We start from the raw sequence: 23,048 nt of genomic DNA, 5'->3' as shown, positions 1-23,048 counted from the left end.
GCTGTGCTCCACACAAAGCACCCTGTGGCAAACAGGGACGCGGAGGGGAAATGGTTCTTGGCTCCCTGACCTTGGCTTTGAGGCTGGCCCCGGCGGTAGCTGGGGACGGCATCTTGGCCAGCGTGTCTGCTGGCAGTCTCGGGGGAGAAGAGCTGGCCCGCCTGGCTCTTGGCAGTGCTGGAGGGTGACCTAAAGAAGCTGGCAAGTGCTCATGTAAGGCAAATCTCTGTGATGCTGTACAACACCACCGCTTCTTGGCAGTGAAATGTCATGTTGCTGGCACTGCCGAGCCCAGGCTAAGGAGGCCTTTCCAGAAAAACAAGGAGCATAAAAGATTAACGTTGAACTAATAATGGGGTTCAAAGGAAAGTTTTAAAAATAATGTGAATAATTGTGCTGCAAACGCTATCTCAGAGAGTCTGCGTATAGGTATAGGTAAACAAAAGTGGGCAGATTTAGATATCGGGAAGAAATTCTTCCCGGAGAGGGTGGTGAGGCACTGGGACAGGTTGCCAAGAGAAGCTGTGGATGCCCCATCCCTGGGAGTGTCCAAGGCCAGGCTGGATGAGGCTTGGAGCAACCTGGTCTAGTGGAAGGTGTCCCTGCCCATGGCAGGGGAGTTGGAACTGGATGATCTTTAAGGTCCCTTCCAACCCAAACCATTCTGTGATTCTGTGACTGGATTCTCTAAATACTTGAAAGATGTACTTCTGAATGTTCCTGTGAAGTCGGTGTGATCCTTAGAACTAATCTGCTTTTTTGTGGTTCACTTGAAGTTCACATTTTACAAAATGAGAATTGGGTGGCTCAGGGTATTGCTAAGGGGATGTAGCACAGAGCTTTCACCTGTAGGAACATGGGCCAATCCAGCCCAGGTCAGCAGTGACAGAAATTGCAGTGCTGTTCAAGGGACAGCTGAGGTTAGCTGGGTGGTGGTTTCAGTTCCGTCCTATTTGACAGAGATTTTTATTGTGTTTAGTAGGCCAAAGAGTAAATTGCAAAAGTAACTTAATTATACTTTCTACTGGATGCAGTCCTCCTAGATCAACATTTAGACATGGAAGTGAGCAAACACACACAAGTTTGCAAACCTGACTGGCATTTTTCCTCCCAGTTGAAATTTATTAGAGTATATCAGATGTAGTTCAAATAGTTGGATAGACTTTTATATGAAATGTTCATGCAGTCTGGCTCTGCAAACTTGAATAATCAAGCCCACAGTCTTTGACATAGCTTCTCTCTCTTGTTGTGTTCAGAAACAATTCTTCCTTCTTTGCTGATGTTAAAGACTGTTTTAATGCAGGAAGCAGTATAGAAACATGGCAGTAAAAGAGGAAGCTGAATTCTGCTGCCAGCTGGCCATTATTTAAAGAATTCCCAATTCGGTGCCAGTGATCAAAAACTTTCAAATTCTGGACTGAGTTTGCAGGAGAAAATATAATTCTGAAAGCCACTAACTTTTATCTAGAAAGCAGAGACAATAATCATAAAGCTGCAGGAAGCAGATTTTATAAAGTCCCTTTCCAGAGCAAAACCTTGCTTGTCTCATGTTGCAGTATGATATCTAATTTTTAGTCTCATACCCAAACTGCTATATCATTCACCTCAAAAAATGTAAAAGTGTATTGTAGATTTATTTTTCCTTTTCTGGCCAAAAAACCCCAAAACCAACTTATGCTGAATTATTTTCATTGATCAAATGATTTTTAAAAATTATTTTTCAGATTTACTAGGTTTTAAAAATCTATTTAAATGTATATACTATATTAAAGCCCTATTCTCTGTCTTCAGCTGTGTCTGAAGAAACTCTAAAGCTTCTTAGATATTTTATTTCTAACATGAGGAAATCATACTTGCCTGTCTTCTAAAGGAAAGGTTCTTGGTCAGTACTACAGCCAGGAAAGTAGACAGAAGGACAGCACTTACCTGTGAAGATGAGAACTTCAGATTCTTAGTACATAAACAGCATGGTAGAAAAATTTCCATAGATGTATTTTTGTAGCATATTGCATCATTTCTTGATGCTGGATGTCTACTTAAGCTGAAATACAGGAAAACATGGAAAATCTGAATTGTTTAAAACTATAAAATTTTTCAACCAGTTATACATGGCTTCTTCACTTACAGTAATGCCACTTATGCTTGGATTACCTAACCACATTTAATCAAGATGTCAAAGATCTACTAAAACTCTGTTTAAAAAAAAAAAAAATCACGAAGTGAGATTACAAAATGTAATTTGCTCTTCAAAAGATAGATTTCCAATATGCCTTGGATGTGCTCTTAATTGTTTTCTGTAAATCACTACATTTTGCTTTTCTTTGCCAAGTATTAGCAGAATCATAGGCATAGAGGACCAGTTTCTCGGTCCAAAAAGAAATCAATGACCATCAAATGCTGTCTACTGTTGTTACTTTACCGACAAATCCTTTTCTCCTAGCAGGCATAGTAGCAATTGGTACAAATGGCTATTTTTTCTTGCAGACAACCCAAGAATGGCATCCTAGTGCACTGAAGCAGTGGTTTGGCTCCGTGTATCTGAAAGCTTTGGTACCAAATTCACTTCATGATGGTTAATGCTTCTTTCTTGCTCAAAAGCCCTTGGGTAATGTGGTTTCTTCTAGATCACACTGTCAGACCAGGGGTCTGGTCACTCCCTCGTCACCAACCAGGTGCATGCAGAGAAGAATTTCCTGAAGGCCTGGCTAACAGCGCTCCATTTTACAGGATGCTGTGCATGGCATGTTTGTAATTGTTTCTGCTGTGTATGCTGTGACTTGTTCAGAGCACTTGCATCAGTAACCACTAGCAACCAAGCCACTGCTATCCTTTGACACTGCACCTAGATGCTATAGTTAGTATAGTAAAAAAAGGCACTTGCAAATCCAGCAGAAATCATGACAACTCTGTGCCGTGTTTTTCTAGGACATGGTTCAAGCAGATCGCTAGATGTGGCTGGTACAGTATTCGTGAACCAACCAGCTCTTTCATTCACCTCGTTCCCATAAACGGCCTCACTTAATACACCACCACCACGACGAAATACTCCATTTTAGCGTATCCGAACCCTCCCTGAATAGGCCTTCCCGCGGTTGTGCTGCAGCCAGAGCTCCCAAGCCTGTGGAGACGCCGGACTGCTGCAAAAGCTGGGTTTGCAGCAGCGCGCCCTTTGCGGCAGCGCTCTCCCGTCGTGGCAGGGGTCCGTGCGGCGCGGCCGTGCAGCATGCTGGATCCTGAGGGCAGTGTGGAGCACCCGCCGTCCTCTTCCCTCCCCAGAGTTCTCCTCATCCCTCTAGCCATGCTCCTTGCAATTGCAGCGCTCCTGCTCTTAGCGTTTTCCGCTACGCAGCAGAAAGAGCCCGATTTTTACACTTTCAAAGTTGTAAACATCAGGGGCAAACTAGTCTCTCTGGAGAAATACCGGGGCTCGGTAAGTCTGCACGGAGACGGGCAGCTCGCCCTGCCGCACTAACCGCCCAGTCCTCGCGTGTCCGCGGAGAGCGGGGGGGAGAGTGGCAGTTAGCTGGGTGCGCGCATGCAGGTGGGTGGGTGCTTGCGGCTCGGCACGCGGGGTGTCGCCTGCACGCTTCCCCGCGTCGCGCTCCTTAATAAAGCGTCTGCAGCCTAACCTCCGCCTGTCTCCGCGTCTCCTTGTCAGCCTCCTGCCTGTAGACGTGGCAGGCGGGGAATGCCTTCGGCAGGATGGACGGCACTGCGCTGTGGGAATGAAATGGGAAGCTCAGGAAGTTTGTCCGTTTGTGTAACTTACTCTTGGAGCTTATTTCTACCTTTTAAACTGCATGACTCTTAATAAATTATTTTTAGCTAAATCCCATTCCATTTTAATGTTCTGCATTAAAAAAACCCCCAGTAGCTAATGGAGTAACAGATTAATTAGTAAAAAAGGCGAGATGTGATAAAGTAATTATTTTTATACCAGTGTATAGTGAAATAGAAGCAACATCATGCTACTCTCCTTGTCACTTTTTAGTGTGACAGAGCACTATGAAGAAGGATATGTAGACACACATATACTTTTATGATATAGTATGTAAATTTCATTTACATACTATATCATGTATGTAAATTATATATGTATATGTATATGTTATATACATATCATGTATGTAAATTTCATTTACATACTATACTAAGGAGTTCCAATATGAGCTTTCCTTTCCATTTTAAGAACAATTTCCTTGGATGTAACCTGATTTTTAATTTTTCTTTTCAGTGGTTTTGACTATCTAGGAAAGATGGTCAGTACCCGTGGAAGAAGAATAAGGGGAATTAGCACACGGGGTGCATAATACTGTAAGCTCACAGAGCCCATTGACAAATTACAGATATTAAAAACAACATAAAGCCCACAGCCGCCACCCTTAGCACTCAAGTGACACGTCTGTGAGACAGCTGGGCAGTCCAGCAGCTTAGCTGCTGCCCAGAAAGGCAGGAACCACTTTGCACTTTCACCCTTATTCTCCAGCTTTGTGTTTCCACCTTGGTTTTCCCTCTCCTCAGGTACTTCACCAAAGTGTCTGAACTCATTAGTCCACAGTAGCAGGTCTCTCAAACATTGGCAGGAAGGCAGAGCATGCCTATGGGAGGAGATGCACATTTTCCTGAGCTCAGTAGAAAGGGATGCTGGTGGATTTGGACCAAACGAGGGGTCTGAAGCTTATCTGCTCAAACTCCTCCTCGCCCTCCATTCACAGTTCAGATAGAGCAGAACTGATCAATTGAACACTCAAACATCTATATTGGAAACTCCATGGAACCTATTTAATATTAAGCAATATTTGCTTTTCTTATTTAGGAGTTGCTTTCAAAGGCTCTGTCAATAAATCCTGTTACTGGGGCATGTTTTGTCTGCAGGTCATCTGCAAATCTGTCTGAATAAGCAAATACCACTTGTAGCTTCTCTACTGCAGGGCCAAAATCCACATAGAAAGGAGTAAAGGAGAAACTCAGAGGTATTCCTTACGGCCACCCTGCAAAGAGCTGAGGGTGTTCATCCCTCTGGAACAAGCTGCAGAGCCTGTACCTCATGACCGTGCCAGGTTAGGGGGTTGTGTCTATCTCCAGTGGCGCTATGATACCAGGCCATCCTCGAGGCACGACTGGTTTCACGAGGAAGAGCTCTAGAGTCGTACCTTGGGAAAGGTAACACCACCGGTGAATGGTACTCCTTGACCTCTGCTAGGCCATTCAGAACTGTTTCTTCCAAAAAAGTGATGACCAGCTTCTGTATGGAATAAAAAGGTGTGCATTCAGAGAGCCTGTTGGTGTTCAGACTAGCCACTGTTGGACAATGCATGTGCACAGTTGAAAATTATAGCAATAAAACACATCCCTTTCTGTCATTATGTTGTCAGAACAGAATATCAAGGTAGGCAAAGATTAATTAAAGATACCTTTTATTTCTTAAAATAAACCTGCTTAAATCTGCAGTTAGGTAAGTAATGTTAAGATGTAGGTTTATCATAATATTTTAATGTTATTATATAAGTACTACATATGTGCTGATGGTGTTTTAAAGAAAGTGAGTCACTGCTTAGCCCCTGGAACAATAGTCTGCTAATTGCTAAACCAGCTTTTAACAGCCTTAAGTTTTCTGGCAGATGTAGAGAGAACATTTTTTTCAATTCAGTCACTCAACTAATTCAGTTAAATAACTTGTTAATTTGTACTCACGAATTGAAAAAGTCCAAAAACTTCCAGAGTATATAAAAAAAAAGGCCTGCTAATTCTAAACCCACAAGTGCCCTGCTGAGTAGAAACAATCAGTGCAATTCATGACTTGCGGAATCTTTCTTCAATAACTCATTATTAATATAAATGATTGGGTATTCAGATAATTGAGATAAGTTTTCTCTAGTAATAACAAAGCAAGACTGGTATTATTTAATTTTCTGTTCAAGTGCATCTTGATACAAATCACAAGTACCCTCCATTATATAGTAAATAAGAAATGTCCTAACGATTCCCAAATAATAAAAATGAAAAAACTTAAGGAACAATTTTTTTTTTTCTGAAATAAATGTGCACAGGCATAACATCCTCTACTTCAATAAAAATATCAAAAATACATGAGGAAGTACTGCCTCTTTATGGGGGCATAAGAAATTATATTGCCAGACTGCTAAAAATCTAGGATACATGCTGCAAAATCAGGTGTGATATTACAACCTACTGAAGGCAGAGGGGACTATTAAGACTGAAAAACAGAGTGCCAGAAGTGAAATAGATGAAAAAGCTGTCTGGTTTACTGTGTTTCACGAGACCATCCTCCTATGCTTTTTCCAGGCTACCACACTGATGTTGACCCATGTACTTAAAAAATTAAGGGCAGTGATGTGTGGCTGGAAAAGAATCAACAGGATACAAATAAGATTAGTTTTCTGTCTATCTACTCGTCTAATTCACTAACGCTTTTATTTTATGTTCTTTATCAGATATGGTGTAAGAGACAGTATTCTCACCAATAATAGTATCTATTTGGAAGTCCGAACTCCCAAGCAGCAACTGTTCCCTGCTGTGTTTATCCCTATCTGGATACAATAGTACCTACCTACCCGCCTGCCTACCTACCTGCCACACAGCTAAGTACAGTGTGCTGACGTGCAATTAGGCAGCGTAAATGCAGTGCTTTGGAAATCTTGAACCAAAGGTACTATAATAATGTAAAAGCACTATAACAATGTATTAGTACATTAATGTACATTAGTACAGTAAAGCAGTATTATTCTACTATTGAAAGCAGTGCACTTTGCATCACAGCTCTCTGTGAGAACGTAGTATTACTGAATGTGTACAAATACAGGGTATAGCTACTTAATTACTATACAAAGTATTGCTGTTTTTTCCATGCAGATAACAGCTCTGTGAGTCAGGGTAGTCCGACACTGTGGCTGGTTCTTTCACCAGTCAGATGGAGCTAGTTAAGAATCTCTAGGTCTAAAACCCAAAGTATCCACTGTCTCTGCTAACAGATCACAAAGGGTTACTTTAAGCTGATGGCAGATTCATAAATCTCTCCAGGGATCTTCCTTTCAAGGAGAAGTAGTGTAAACATTAAGTAAACCAAGAAATATTTTTGCGGTGTTAAATAAATGAGTTCATTACTAAAGTGCACGGGTGTTCTACGCAAAGGACAGCTAGTACAGAATTCAGCTTGAATGAAGTAATTTTTGTGAGGCCCAGGATGAATTGTTTGCACTGCACACTAGGTGGTGGACTTGACTTGCACTCTCAGAGCCTAAAATCGGTTAGGAAGCATATTGAACTTAATTGAAAGCATTAATAGTTGTAAGAAGTCAAAGTACAGCCTCTTCATGAGTACAAAAAGACTGACTGTTATTTATTAAAAAATAAAATACTGACAAAAAATATCACCACATTTGAGCACTTCTGGTACCAGCCACTTGAAAGGTAACCTGGTAAAGATTTTTAACAATCATTTTAAACGTTCCTTATGAAATACTAATAAATTCTGAAAGTTTTTTATTATATGTGTTAGTTATAATTTTAGGAGGTTTGCACTATTATTTTATGAAGTTCAGTAACAGAATGCCTTTTTCTATGGAAAAAGGGAAGAGGAATGTGTCTACCATTCTATGAAATGCTGTGTTCAGTTTCCTCCTCTTTTGTGGGAGAACACTGGGAAGTTTGTACCGTTTGCAGTGTGAGCTCTCATGCCTTTCACCACCATGCTGAGTAATCAACTGGCTTTAAACAGCTGTAAATTAAAATTGTTTCTGTTTGAGTGAATTCTTTCAAGCCCTCCTAACTTCAGAATTGGGTAAAAGTTACAAAAGCTTGATTATGTGCAGTGGCAAGTCATCTCTGATATCTGTTATAATGTGAATGTAATACCTACACAACCTCATTTCCCCCAAACCTCCAGTGATAAATTCTTACACCACCGTTATATTTGGGATGGAGTACCGAGAGATATGAATACAGTAAGGTATATGAATACTTCTGCATCAGGAGAATGCAGTCTTAAGCTGTATTTTCAAAACCCTCTAGAATTTATATGAGAGCTACATGTGACTTCAGCTCCTAGTTTTACAACTTATCTTCAATCATACTTAGCTACAGTTGTGACTATGCTTTGTAAATACAAATTATTGAAAAAGAACAGAACCACCAATAGTTATTTTTTACATCCCGTACTGAAGTTCTGTTTGAAATGCTACAATGTGCAACAGGAATGCATCATAAAATTATTACCTCTTCTCTGGAAAAAGAAAAAAATCTAATTAGGTGCCGTATCTTTGGATGTTTTAGGAGACTGAATTTAAAATTTCAGGTAGAGCTGAATTCAAGTGATGCTTTGGAAGTTAGATAGGTGGCTCCAGATTATATTTCATATGCAAGTGTGCAGGGATTGCTTAAATTATTCTGTTGACACACTAGACCATAAAGATTACATCAACTTCTGCTTTGTAAGATTACCTGTCTTCCAGGGAAAACATTGATGCTTCGAAACCACTCTGAATAGCCATATACCTATAGAAGGTACAAAATACACTGAGTAAGTGTTAATGTTTAATACAAGAAATGATAAACACCACCTTCTCATTAGCCTTTTCTTTACTCATTCCTACCCCTTCTAGGGATTTAATTGTATTATCCCATACCTTACCCAGATTGTGGGCTTTTATATGCCATTTTGTTTTCTGGCCTTTATAAGTCTATACACATTTAGTAATTCATTTTTCATATAATTTACTGGATGCACTCTATTCATATTTTCTATATACTTCTATATTTTGAATAAAAACATACACATGGGAACATGGAACAATAGTAACAGCAGAATCCAAAGTTTAAATTGAGCACAAAGCCAGTGGTCACAGACACAGAAGTATGATAGCTGGAGTCAAGATCTGTTACTTCCTTTTCTTGCCCTTGCAGTTATTTGCTGTGTAATTTCTTCAGGTCAGCTAATGTGTCCAAGCTTCAGGCTTTCCTCTTGCAGCACTGGAGCCTCCATCACTGCTGTCTCACAGTGAGAAGAATAAACCCAACATGCCATCTTCTATGAAACTTCCAAACTCTTTTAGGAAGATCCAATGTGAATAGCCACTGTTGTTATACTGGCACTGGATGTGTTGGCTACTTTGATTGAATTAAAAATTTTTGCAATTTGAGAATGAAGGACCAGCTTCTGGGCTGATAGATAATCTGTAGAAACCCACTGGATTCTGTGTAAACCAGGAAGAATTTCAGTTCCCAAATCATAACGCTTTTTCTGCGCTATGGCTGATTTTAATCTAGGTGTCTAGAATCATTTTTAGTATTACGATATTTATATTGCCTTATGACTTTTACAAATTGGGCTGAAAAAAGGATGTAGCTATATGTAAAAGAAACATCACTATAAAGTGCATAATGCTATTTTTATTAATAGAACCACATTGTATCTAAAAGCTCTATGACATTCAACTTTAATCCACTCTCAAGAAAATATTAGAATAGCCTCAATTTATGTAGAATGAGTTGCAGCTCACACTTACAGAATTTGCAAGAATAATAAAAACGATAAGTCTAAAAATAATTTCTAGGAGTTATTTAAGGATAAATTATCTCAAAAAAATCCCAATGAAAGCTCTTCATGGGCTCAAGAACCTGTGTAATGTGTGTCAGCTCAGGATTAGGTCACTTAACTGCCCCAACAAATTCTTGGTGGAATCTGTTCCACTATGTTCCTCCTTACGCATGCCTCTATTTTCCTGTAGTGTTCGTCTGTGTTTGGCATCTTCCTCTCTGCTGGAGCCATGCAGGCAGATACATGCCCGGTGGCAATGTCCGAATGACACAATGCACACAACAGCAAAAATGATCAGCTACAGAAACAACTCTTTAAAGGATAGTGGGCACAATGTTCACTTCTAGGAATCTTTAATTGAGGCAGTAAACCTTTATGCAAAACCTATTGTAATTTTGTCACAACTAAGTAGACTTACTCTAGACAAGGTTGGAAATTTTACAGTCAGTACTGCATAGGCCAACCCTAAACCCTGGAATTGCTTCTTTTAAATTCCAGATCAAGACATCTACACCAGCAATGATAAATGGGTCAGCCAGTTCTTTGTGCGTACTGAATTCTGTGCAAGCAAAGATGCTGCAGAACAGATACTTCACTACTGATACATGAACCACCAAAAATACATTATTTGCAAGTTCCCTTCATGCAACTTGGAATACCTTATTTGGTTGGTCATTTCTTAAATATGCTTAGAATCTATGCAAAAGGCGAACGGAGGAGCACAGATTCTCCGTGAACTGAGAATTAAGATTGCTTAGCAGTTTATTGATTATCTTCATGATGGCCAAATAGTTATATATAAAAGAAATACTAAATCTTCCTATTGTGAACAGAACTTGATGAAATTTCAAACATAAGTGTTCAGTCACACTTCTCCAGGCATTCTTATTTTTTGAAAATAATCTGCACCTCAGCCTACCTGTTGGAAAACTGACCTGTGCAGCCCATTTTTTAATCTCTCTTGTTCTTCAGGTGTCACTAGTTGTCAACGTTGCAAGTGAGTGTGGCTATACAGATAGCCACTACAAGGCCTTACAACAGTTACAGAGAGACCTCGGCCCGTATCATTTCAATGTCCTGGCATTCCCATGCAATCAGTTTGGGCAGCAAGAACCAGACACTAACAAAGAAATCGAGAGCTTTGCGCGAAAGACTTACGGTGCCTCCTTTCCTATGTTCAGCAAAATTGCAGTCAGCGGAGCCGGTGCAATTCCTGCCTTCAAGTACTTAATTGGTGAGTAATGTGAATTATTGAAGGGTTGTTTCCCCAGTGTAGTGTTCCTCTGACACAAAATACCATCTAACAGAAAAAAGATATCTATGACTGTTCACAGAATCGTAGCACAGAATTGTCAGGCTCGTAGAGGTCAGAAGTCATGTAGCACATGCTCCTGCACAAGGCAGGATTTCTCTGTCACCTCTGACAGCTTTGTCCAACCTTCTAGAAAGATCTCCAGGGATGAAGACACTAAAGTAACAAATGCTCTCTAAAAGCTAGCCTGATAAACCTCTACTAAATGGAATACAGGTCTTGAAATATTCTTCTGAATGCGTACAACACCTTTGCTTCTCATAAGTGCTTCTCCTGTGACATGATTGCTGCAGGCTGGATTTATAAAATTCACCGCGAGCCGTAGGATAAGTGGAAGCAAAGCGCCTTCTTAATTTACTTCAACAACCAAAAAGTGAAACCAGGTGCTAAGGATGTCTGTGAATACTCCTTTCCTCATTCCTTGCCAAGCACTGGAATAGCCTTACTGTACAGTTCCTCCACTTGTAACCTGCATTATTGAGACCTGAAGAGGTTTTGCTGGTTCTTAGCACACAGGTGACAAAATACACTTTAAAGCAGGATATTCTCTATCAGGGCACTACTTTATCAAGGCAGTACTTTCTTTATGAAGGCACTACTTCTCCTGCACTGAGTGAATGCTCTAAATACCATTTAAATGACAAACTGAAATCTCACTCTTAAGCCAATGTGAAGGAAATGTTTTCTAACAATGACATAATAAAGCACAATATGACATGGTATAACCTGAGTTGCATTCTGCAAAGACTATATTGCTGCTTCTCTCCAGCACCACAGTGTTCTCCCACATACATCTGAATTTACAGGAGTGTTGGTAGTATTACTTTCAGCTACCCCAAGCACACCTCCTTCCAGTGTCTGAAATGGATCTTTCTGCTAGCCAAAGTTCCCTTTAATCTTCTTTATGTTCTTCCATTTCTGTTTTGCCCGCGGGGTTGTTAACACAGACATGTCACATGGAACTTGCAAAGGTTTTGTTTCCGTGTCGGTCGACATGCAAAGGGAGGATGCTGGCGGTAGGGTATTATGCAGCCTAATGACAGGATAGTCAACAGTGTAGGTCTGGCTGTGTCTTGATGATACTTTGAAATATCTTCTGAATCCTTATATTTTGACCACCGTATAATCAATGGAAAAAGATGCTAATTTGTCTGTAGCATCTGTACTTGTGATATTAGTGGGATGAGGCTCCTGGTCTGATTGAGAATCCTGAAAATTTTGTTAGTCGTGTAGCAGAATAGAAAAAGAATAAGAATGCGACTCATGTAAAATGAATATGTGGTCATGGGGGAAAAAGCTATAGTAGATGAGGATTAGGAGGAACCCTCCTGGAACAATTTACTTCGTTATTTCAATCCTTAGCGTTTCATGAAATATCATGAAATATCCTTCTGAAGCACATGATACTGGGTGCTTTTGGAGGAAAAATTCTGGATAAGCAAGCAAATAATCAGTCCTGGTACGGCTATATTGTTATGCCAAATACTATTTTCCTATCAATGTTCAACTGTTTCAGATAATCTATATAGGACACAAACATATACTTTAACACTGATTATAGTGCTTTGTCCCGTCTGTCTGCCTGTCTGAAGCTTGACTGTTTCCATTAGTCTCCAGGGGCCTACTGTCTCGTTAGAGCTCCCTGTCTGTCAGAACATTGATCTTACTATTCACTCTGAACTCTCTCTTAATTTCACATTCCTTCTTCCTCTGAGAGGGTAATCACCAAATTGACATGAACAAATTTCAGGAATTGGCTAACATGGTTTTGTTTTCTAAGCTTCCACTTTGTTTTTTTTTGCCTGTAGATTCTACGGGAGAAGAACCAACCTGGAACTTCTGGAAATACCTGGTGGACCCCAGTGGGAAAGTAGTAAAGGCCTGGGATTCTACAGTCCCTGTTGAAGAAATAAGACCTTATGTTACAGAACTTGTAAGGAAAATCATCCTGAAGAAGAAAGACGAATTATGACTTTCAAAAAGCCCAGCATGCCAATTACATTTTTATTGAGAATTAGAGCTGGAGTTTGTCTTTTCACATTCCAAAAGAGAGTATATGAGGAAGGGAAATCATGACCAATGGAATCTATATTAATCATCCTAATAATGTAGAAAACAGCAAGTTATTGTGGTCAAAGAAATTTAAATTTTTGTGTCCAACTGAATTCAATTTGACCTTTGTGGGAAAGAAGAACTGGTCAGCAATTTTTTTTTCCCAAGTCATTTTTTCACTCAGTAAAGATTATCAGATGATATTTAAATATCTGTAGGACCAGACCCTATATGAAATAGCTACTTCTTTCTTCTACTAGCATTTTGCCTGAGAAGAATTACTCTCGCCTCATACAACTGAAGTTGTTAAATTTATTTTCAGTTTATAACACCATCCAACTTTTCTGCATGTACAGACAGACATTAGAGAATCAACATTTTTCCATGGAAATAAGTTTTCAAATGTTTAATTGTTGCATAATGTTACATTGTTTAATACCACATTAAAATTACAAACGTTTAATGGCACCTTTTTCAAACGTAGCACTCGGGCATCTGCTCAGACTTCAGAGTGCACAACTTCTTAGTTCATACTAAAATAATAACACTAACAATTACAGCCTCATTGTTCTTTGACAGAAACCATTTGAAAATCTTGTCAGGAAGAAATCTTTTTATCTCAACAAAAACACGAAGTTCAGCTCCCCTGCTCTTAACCCCAGGGTGCCTTAAGAAAAATCTAGTCTTGTCCAATTGCAGAATTATTAACAAGTGAAAGCTTTTTTTTTTTTTTTTGCTTTGTAATGCTTTTTAAAGTAGCACAAACAATATTTGTCCATATAGTTGTCAGCACCCAAGTGTACAAATAAGCCTTAATTGATCTGACTGTGGTAAGAACTTTTTCCAACTCATCACTGCCATTATCGCTCTTCAGTATCCAAACAGGTTCTAGTTGAAATCAAAGGCAAGTATTATGGTATGCACTGGCTTGCAGTACAAGAGGGGAAAGAAGAGTACTTAAGAATATTGTAAATAAAAGGGTTGATCCTAGAGTACATTATAGTTCCTCTGCTTGAAAGCTGTCCTCTCCGGAAGTCTTAGAATCTTTCTATGGAGTGGTCTAAGGAAGTAAGAGCTAGAGGTACTTTAGGGTTTGCAGAAAGACTCTGAAGGGCAGAGATTGTACTGCACAAAACAAACTCAATTTGCCCGAAAGAAGCTGAGAGTAAGGTTTTTTAGTTTTCAGGGAAAAACAAAAAAGGAAGGGCAGAAGAGAGAATAAAAGGAAGAAGTAACAGAAGTACAAGAGCAAAAAGAGAGATCAAGTAAGAAAGAAATAAGAAGGAAACGAATAGACAGTTTGCAGCCAAAGATTCTTTGGGACAAAAGGATTAGTATCAATATATTCAGGTCATATTGATACTAATGAGTATGTTCCAAGCTATATCAGCTATTTCTCACTTGGAGTGTAACTTAAGAGTGCAGGAAATTGGTGCTCGTGGCAGTGAATATGTCTGTATTTTCCTCTGATGATGAGAAAAGTGAACTCTACAGTCCATTCAGTCATTTAATCTATTCTTATATGAGTCACTCTAAGACAATGGTTACTGAGTATATCACAAAGAAAGGAAAATAGACACAGCTGATACCATGCTGGGACAAAGAATGCAACTACTAAAAAAGGAGGTCTTTTATTACTCTACAGACTGTTTCTCTTTCCTCTGTCCGTTGACACTAACGCAATACCCTAACATGCTGTTAGCAACTGCTGCAGGGCTTAAAATTTTCTCCTGACAAAGTATTATTCTATTTTATAACTGAAGCCTGGATAAGCCCAGATCATGTTTGTAAGACATTTTAAGCCCTCTGTATTCAATTTTGGTTGTCCAACTTCACACAGAACTCTAGATTTATGTAGATATGATCTTGCATTCTCTATTAGACAAATTCTAGAAGTCTAAGGAGATGGGTTGGAAAGGGTTCATACTATATGGACAAATATTGTTTGTGCTGCTTTTAAAGTCATTATGAAGCACCAAAAGAGCTTCACTTGTTAATAATACTGCAATTGGACAAGACTAGATTTTTCTTAAAACACCCTCGGGTTAAGAGCAGGGGAGCTGAACTTTGTGTTTTTGTTGAGATAAAGATTTCTTCCTGACAAGATTTTCAAATGGTTTCTGTCGAAGAACAATGAGGCTGTAATTGTTAGAGTTATTATTTTAGTATGAACTAAGAAGTTGTGCACTCTGAAGTCTGAGCAGATGCCCAAGTGCTAATACTGGTGACTTAGAGATGGTGTTCTTACCAGTTTGGCAGTTTAAAGGAAACCAGGGTATTATGTATGCAACCTTTGAAACAACAACAAATTTGAACAAGCGCATAATTTTAAGCACATAACTACTCTCTCTGAAGTTAACAAAAAAGAATTAATGATTAAATTAAGCACGTGGCATATATTCCATCCTTTGTTACATTGGAATCAGTTTGTAGAACACATGCTTTGGTCTTTAACTGAAGTTACACAGTAAATATTCTTGGTTGTAGATTAACCCATATCTAGTCATGCTATAAGTATTTCATGACTTCCTGCTTAGAAAAATGGCAAAGCAAATTCTACTGGGTTGAATTTGTCTCTTGAGACTACAAAGAGGGCATGCAGAGATCAGAAATTACATTTTGGCTCATGAGTTCCAACACTCTTCAAATCTGGCAGAGATCTTCCCTACAGCAAGTCCTGAAAACTGTAAAACAGCTCTGAATATATAGCATGAGACTCTTTTCTTTGCAGCTTGTCTACTTTGCAGAGAAAATATTAATGTGCATTAACAGATGAGCACATTTATGCATGGCGAGTGATTATCTTGATCACCTAAGACTTGATCTCTTAGAGTTTGCAACTTTGAAGGTGTAAATTCCTGGCATGTTGATTTAAACTCTAACCTAAGCACCTAGACTCATGATTGTATGGAGTCGTGTGACCCCTGCGGCATGCCAGAGGGAAAAGAAATAAGTTCAAAGCATAACTCTTAAGTTTAAAATTAGACAGGACACTTTTAATCTTTCAAAATTTTGTCTCATAAAGGATGTAAAATCAGACCTACATACATTCAAGGTTCTGCTTTGAAATGGAATATGCAACATTGAAATACGGCAATTGAATGGAGCAATAGAGGCAGATTTAACCCCCTTTTTTGGCACTGTAAGGAGAACAAAACCAAATAGCCACCTCTGGTATTTTAGTTATATGCTCAAGACATTTCACTCAAGTTCCTATTGTGATTCTGGTCTGAAACCAGACAAAATTTCTCTCTACTGCATAGTACCCAGTTTTATCGTTCCAAACACATCAGCATCTGGATCAATAAATAGCTGACCATAGTCAGTACTTTCAGAAGACTGGACATCCCTCTGATTAAGCAAAACAAATTTTATGCTGCCTTCAATTATTGGATCAACAAAATATGTCCTATATACAAGTAAATTTATACTGCAGCTCCTTGGAGAGCCAAATTAATTTTAAGAAGCTGACCTCTGACTCCTTCACAGAAAGGGTCGAGTAAGCAGAGAAATCAGTGACATAATTAACAGATCCTGGAGTAAAAACATCACTGACAAAACACAAAGAAGTTTACAAACCCTTTAATGGACGAAATACTGAAAGCACCAAGAGATTTGAGAACTAATTCTGAACCATACTAAATCTCCATAGCAGAGACATACACAGAGCAGAAGGGAATAACTGAGCTCTACCTGAACATCACCACAAAGGTGACTCTGCAATCTAATGCTACACAGGGAAGTCATCTACTTAGCCAGCTCACAACCATAGCGATACCCACAATACAGGATGAGAAACAACAAAATCAGCTACATCTTTTTTATGCCAGCTTTGCAGCAGCTAGGCATAAGCAAAAGTGGGGGCTTGTCTGGTGATAACAGCTGACCTTTTCCAGCTGTCTCTACACACGAGCTGACTGCAATCTAATGCTACACAGGGAAGTCATCTACTTAGCCAGCTCACAACCATAGCGATACCCACAATACAGGATGAGAAACAACAAAATCAGCTACATCTTTTTTATGCCAGCTTTGCAGCAGCTAGGCATAAGCAAAAGTGGGGGCTTGTCTGGTGATAACAGCTGACCTTTTCCAGCTGTCTCTACACATGAGCTGAAGTCAGTCAGCCCTGAGTAACTTTCCATTCTCAGCCTAGAAAACCTGATCCAAGCTGCCAATCTACAGGCCTAAGAGATAAGGCATGCTGCGTTATCTCAAAGCATTGCAAGATACCTGCTCAACAGGAAGATCTTCTATACTAATTCCAGAAAATGAGAGCAGTTGAAGGATCATTGCATTTTAAGTAAGCAGACTTGTATTCTGGGAGATAAGCACAGACATGAAAGTTTTGGAGGCAATTCTGCTCATGTAGATTCGTTTCCCCCACTCAAACAGAAATAACAGCATCCTCAGAGTCAGGGGCAGATTCTTTCCAAAGCAGTAATTGATGGAACAATGATAGTAAAAGGAAGTAGCAGTATTCTAGAACAATCAAAAAGACTGACGTGCAAACTTCTAGAACAAACTTCTGTAACACCTGATCTAGAAATGCAGTTCTGTAGAACGTTTCCCCATTGCATTGGGTTTGCGGGGCAAGATTTTGGTAGCAGAGGGGCTGCAGAGGTGGCTTCTGGGAGAAGCTTCTGGAAGTCTTCCCTATGTCCAACAGAGCCAGTGCCAGCTGGTTCCAAGACAGACCTGCTGCTGGCCAAGGCCAAGCCCAACAGTGATGGTGGGAGCACCTCTGGGATAACGTGTTTGAGAAGGAGGGGAAAAAAACCCAAAAAACCAAAACGTGGGTAAGAGAAATTGCAGCCAGAGACAGCAAGGGAGATGTGAGAGCAACACTCTGCAGACACCAAGGTCAGTGGAGGTGGGGAAGGAGGTGCTCCAGCCACCGGAGCAGAGATTCCCCGGCAGCCCATGGTGCAGATTATGTTGAGGCTGGCTGTGCGCTCCGGCCATGGAGGTAACGGTTTTGCAGAGACCAGCCTGCAGCCCAGGGAGGACCCCATGCCAGAGCAGGGGGCTGCCTGAAGGAGGCTGCGACCCCATGGGCACCCCATGCTGGAGCAGTTGGTGAAGAACTGCAGCCGGTGGGAAGGACTCATGTTGGAGAAGTTGGTGGAGGACTGTCTCCTGTGGGAGGGACCCCGCGCTGGAGCAGGGGCAGAGTGTGAGGATCCTCCCCTGAGGAGGAAGGAGCAGCAGAGACAACGTGTGATGGACTGACCAAAACCCTCATTCCCTGTTCCCCTGCACCTCTCAGGGGGAGGATGTAGAGAAAAGCAGCAATGAAGTTGAGCCTGGGAAGAAGGGAGAGGTGGGGGGAAGGTGTTTTATGATTTGGTTTAATTATTTTCTACTCTGATTTGATTGGTAATAAATTACATAAATTTTCCCCAAGTTGAGTCTGTTTTGCCCATGATGGTAAGTGCTGACTGATCCCTCCCTGTCCTTATCTTGACTCAGGAGCCTTTTGCTGTATTTTCTCTCGCCTGTCCAGCTGAGGAGGGGTGTGCTAGAGCAGCTTTGAGGGGCACCTGCCCTCCAGCCAGGGGCAACCCACCACACCCATCAGACAGAAATTACAAAATTCTAGCTTCAGGGAGCTGTAGTTTTACTTTCCTTAAGTGAAACATACACTAAAAAAGCTATTATTGTGTTATGTAATATAGTCCTCTGTCTTTTTTGTCCCCCTTTCCCTAAAGGCATTGCTGCTTCATCATAATTAGTGCTTCCATCTGAATTATATGATAAACCATTATATTTTTGTTTAGCAAGTAAGTAAATCTGACAATGATAAATAAAGAACAGCTGCCAAGGAAAATGTCCATAACCCACAGATTGTTCATCCATCCATTAAGAAAGGGCACAATAGCCAGACTGTTGTTGTAATCAAGGACCTTGCTGAATTCTCAGTTTAAATTATAAATCAGCTTCTCTAACCCTTAATTAGAGTCACACCACTCATTCTGATTTGGCATTACTTCTATATTCAAAATACTAGTTATTTTATTACTGGTACTTCACTGTCCTCTGGAGAGAACACTAACCACGAGCAACCCGGGCTAGTGGAAGGTGTCCCTGCCCATAAAAAGGGATCTTTAAGGTCCCTTCCAAGCCAAACTATACTATGATTCTATGAAATGTTTTTTTGTCATATAAGCATTTTACATAGGAAGTTTCCTCTTCCAAATCCAGATAGACTACAAATACTTTAAGTTTTCAAGCAAAAGTAGCCCCCAAGCCATCAGTTTGCTTAAAGTGAAACATTTTGTTTGGATACAATTGATGAGAAATGTTTCCAAGCTGATACTGATAATTTCAAACTTTAAAAATACAAATGAAATACTAAAAGTGAAAATAATTTTAAACTAAGAAATGTAATCTAAATACCAATATACAAAGCTTTGTTGATTTTAAAATTTAAAAACTGACACTGTGAATTTTGTCAAAACAGATATTTTTCCACAAGTTTCAGCTTAGAGAACAGTTTGGTTAAAAAAATTGGCAATTTCTAATAACAAAAGGTTTTTTTGAAAAAGTCTTGGTAGCTTCAGTGCCAACCTGAGTTCAGGGTAAATTATTTCAATGCCAGCAGAAGATTACAGAGCAGAGGCATTCTTTTGTATTCAATCACTACTAAAAAGCTGTATTACTGCAAGTATGGCAAGTGGGTGTATAATCATTCGTTATCTATCAGGAAATTTCTCTGCCCTGTGACTACTTAATCTGGTCTGATTTAGTTCTCTGCCAATTCTGCCTGTCAGTTTTCAGAGTTCATTGCTCTTCTGTCCCTTCACCTCTGACCATTTCTTTTGATTCTATTTCCGATGTCTCTTTCTGACAATTTAAGTCGAAAGCCTCACTTTACAAAGTATCACCACACCTATCAAAATATATTCTTAAAACATCTGTTAGGTCGAAACACAACAGATGAAAGGAGGAAAAGGGATCAAAGGGAAGGTGTAATAATTTGAAGCCATTTCTGTTTTCTCTTTCTTCTGGCTTGGTTCATAATCAGTGTTGATTTTTTTCCTTTCTATTAACAGTAGGACAACATGATAGATGTTGAAGATGCTTCTGTTGGCAGTCTTTTGAAGGAGGAATCCTGTCTTCATACAGGATGGAATAGGATCATTCTAGTTTGGTTCCATGAGTATTGGTAATTAGATTTTAGCACAATGGACTGCTTTTGCTTGGTGGAATCATTCTGACTTGGCTCTCAAAAAATGCTCTGGCCATGCTTTTGTGCCATGAAACTCAGAACATGAGCCTCAATCTCTGCTTCTGCTAGAAAAAAACATTCCACTGATGTAGCTGTAATTCAGTTGACCAGGACCAAGGTAAAAAAAATTCTTATGAGTCTACCCTAAGATATGCTATTCCTTAAGTTCTGTACCAGACAGGAGAGCTCTGTAACTGCTGATGATGACAGTAGCAGTGGAAAAAAATGACCTGAGTTTACTGTGCATCCCAATCTTACAGTAAATACTTGTCTCTGTTCATTTTATATTCTTCAGAATGTAATTTCTAAGCATTTAATATCTATTTAAAATCCCCCTGAAGAATCCTTGTTTAAAACAATATTTACTAGGCTGAAATGCACCTGGTCCTTCCAAATAAGCTATACTTTGAACTCCTTGTTGGAGACTTGGTGCTTTGCAAAGACACACATCATTTTCTTCTTCCTTCCAAAAGCATTACGTATGCACTAAAGCACTGCATATGGAAAAGCTGCTGCAGATTTCTGCATCATTTGATGTCCAGACTGAGTACTACCAGTGTTGGACTTTTCTTCTTGCATTGTAAATGTCTCCTTTCTAATACTAAGCTTGTGAACTAATCACTCTATAATCTTATATTTTCCTCTCATTTAATAGAGTTGGTAATAATATACAAAATATTTGTGAGTTAGTTAATGAATGCAGGCAATAACATCCAACATGGAGGCTGGTGCTAAAAAAATACAATATAATATGAACAGAAGTCATAACCCAAGGAACAAACAAAGACGTATACTAGCAATAGCTACACAGATGTGTTGAAAGGGCTGAGTGCATAGCATCTTAAAGATTTGGGTTTTTTTGTGTGTCACATCACTAACAGTCAATTATAAACTCACTTTCTTGCAGCGCTCTATCAGCTTGAATAGCAGAAATGCAGTAAATCAGCTGTTCTGAGGAACCAAAATCATCTTGAGCCACAGCAACTGGGGAATAATGAAGTAAAAAACATTTGAAAAAACAGCCAGTCAGTTGTGCTTCCAGCACTCATTATCAATAGAGTTCGGTTAGCGATCTTAGGTCATATACTTCAGTAGCTTCCAAAATAAGTTAAAAAAACTCTCAACATACACACAAACTCTTATAATTAGTATTCCACTTACTGGTCCTCTTTCCTGTTTGCATTAATTACCTGTTGTGAATAGTAGGATGACATCTCTAGGACTAGATGATGACTCATTCTGCTAGTTTTAGTGACTTCATGTTGAGGGACTGACTTTGTTACCATTATTCTAAATAAATTTCAGTACTTGAAGTATGAGCTGAAGTGTTTACTTTTTAAAAGGAAGAGACTGGCAGCAGTCTGGAAACATCCATTATTTCCAGAAAAGTAATGAATGGTCAGCACTCTCCTAACTGTCAGGCTAGGCTTGCTTTTGGCGTAGGCTTGCAGCTGAGAATGAGGACACTTGTTATTTCTCTTCCTTTCACATTCTGACGTGGAACATGACTACTTTTTAAAGTTATTATAATAATTGCTGCAAGACTTAAATACAAGCAATGAAGTGACACTGCATGATTTTGAAAGAAAGCCCACCAAGTTTTTTAACACTTCAAGGCATGTATTTCCATACTTCTGATATGATCTCATTCACATTCTGCCCCCAAACCTGGAGAATTTCCAGAGATAAGGGCTACTTTTGTAGTACTGCGAGGCTTTCAAGATTTCTGCACCTAAAAAATAATGTGAAAAGCATTAAAGGTTAGGAGGATTACCATTTATGTTTTGCCTTATATGGGATTCTGGGTTTAATTGTTTATACAACCACAATTCTTGCATGTCTTTTTTTTTACACAAGAAGTTCTCAGACCTGCAGAGAACAAATTGCAGTAATATAAAAACATTACGGCTTTCCCATAGGCATTATTCTAAAGCAGAAATTAGATTTAGAATTTAAAGTCGGAGCTTCTGATGAAAAAATGTCTAGTGTGATCTGAATTCTGAATTTTAGACCTATAACGAGATAAAAATTCAGATTTCCTTTGGAATGGGGATATCACTGCTTGTGTCTCAGTCTGAGCTTTTTGAATATGAAATTTAAAATGCAATTCAATTATAAAATATCAACCAGTGAAACAAATAAAACCAGAATTGAAACCCCACCCTCTTTTATTCTTATCTTCCTTTACTTTGGTACAAAAGCTGATTTAAAGTCAACAGTAAAAAGCAGCATGGAGAATCACTCAAACTGCATGATTTCATCACACTCATGTACGTGCACTCATAGCTAACAGGTATTGATCTGGCTCTGAAGCAAAGAGGTTTCATGTCATATATACATTTACAAAGCTGTATATATGGATGAGGGAAGCATTTCCCAATAACTACACCAGCTAATTTGGAAAAACACCTGTGTGTTGCATTAGAGAACTTGTTATTATGAAGTGAATCAAAATGGACTGCTAGAAAACATCCACAGTCAAAAGTGATATGGTGAATTCAGTCTCTTTTTGTAACCTTTTTCCACTCACAGTATTACTTAATTGGCTATACACAAGTCTCTTCATAGGCTCTAGCCCTTATGAATCAATCCAGAATTCACAGCTCAAGACAAGTCTTGGAGTCCTGTTCTCACCTGAGCATCCCTTGTCCTTTACAATTCAAATAATGTAATTATTGTTTAGCACCAACCAAGCCTTGGCTGCTTTATCTTCATAAAGTTACACTGTTTGCACAGGTATTTTGTGAACAATTGAGACTTGATGGATGGATTAAGACAGTAGGATGGTTTCTTACTTATGCCAAAGAAAAGCAATATCTCAGCAGCTTTTTTTGTTAGCCTTAAAATCCATCCCCAGTTACGGCAAACAAAAACCTAAAAAACCCAACCCAAACAGT

General features: G+C 39.3%; 1 protein-coding gene across 1 annotated transcript; it reads left to right on the top strand.

The window, feature by feature from the left end:
- Positions 1–3,222: 3,222 nt before the first annotated feature.
- On the top strand, positions 3,223–13,093 carry GPX7 (glutathione peroxidase 7). The gene is made up of 3 exons (XM_010156045.1): positions 3,223–3,430; positions 10,529–10,790; positions 12,677–13,093. Exons 1-3 carry the CDS (start codon positions 3,224–3,226, stop codon positions 12,838–12,840), a joined length of 633 nt encoding a protein of 210 aa, XP_010154347.1. The 5' UTR covers position 3,223; the 3' UTR covers positions 12,841–13,093.
- Positions 13,094–23,048: the final 9,955 nt, after the last annotated feature.

Source organism: Eurypyga helias, unplaced genomic scaffold, assembly GCF_000690775.1.
Source record: "Eurypyga helias isolate BGI_N326 unplaced genomic scaffold, ASM69077v1 scaffold1190, whole genome shotgun sequence".
In the NCBI taxonomy this organism is placed as follows: domain Eukaryota; kingdom Metazoa; phylum Chordata; class Aves; order Eurypygiformes; family Eurypygidae; genus Eurypyga; species Eurypyga helias.
The sequence above is the reverse complement of the archived record's forward strand: the minus strand, read 5'-3'. Positions and strand labels throughout refer to the sequence as shown.

Bases quoted from the DNA above. Each gene is read 5' to 3' on its own strand.
- GPX7 (XM_010156045.1), top strand. From the start codon at position 3,224: ATGCTGGATCCTGAGGGCAGTGTGGAGCACCCGCCGTCCTCTTCCCTC. The intron at 3,431-10,528 runs GTAAGTCTGCAC...CTTGTTCTTCAG, and splicing joins TGGAGAAATACCGGGGCTCG to GTGTCACTAGTTGTCAACGT. The intron at 10,791-12,676 runs GTGAGTAATGTG...TTTTGCCTGTAG, and splicing joins TGCCTTCAAGTACTTAATTG to ATTCTACGGGAGAAGAACCA.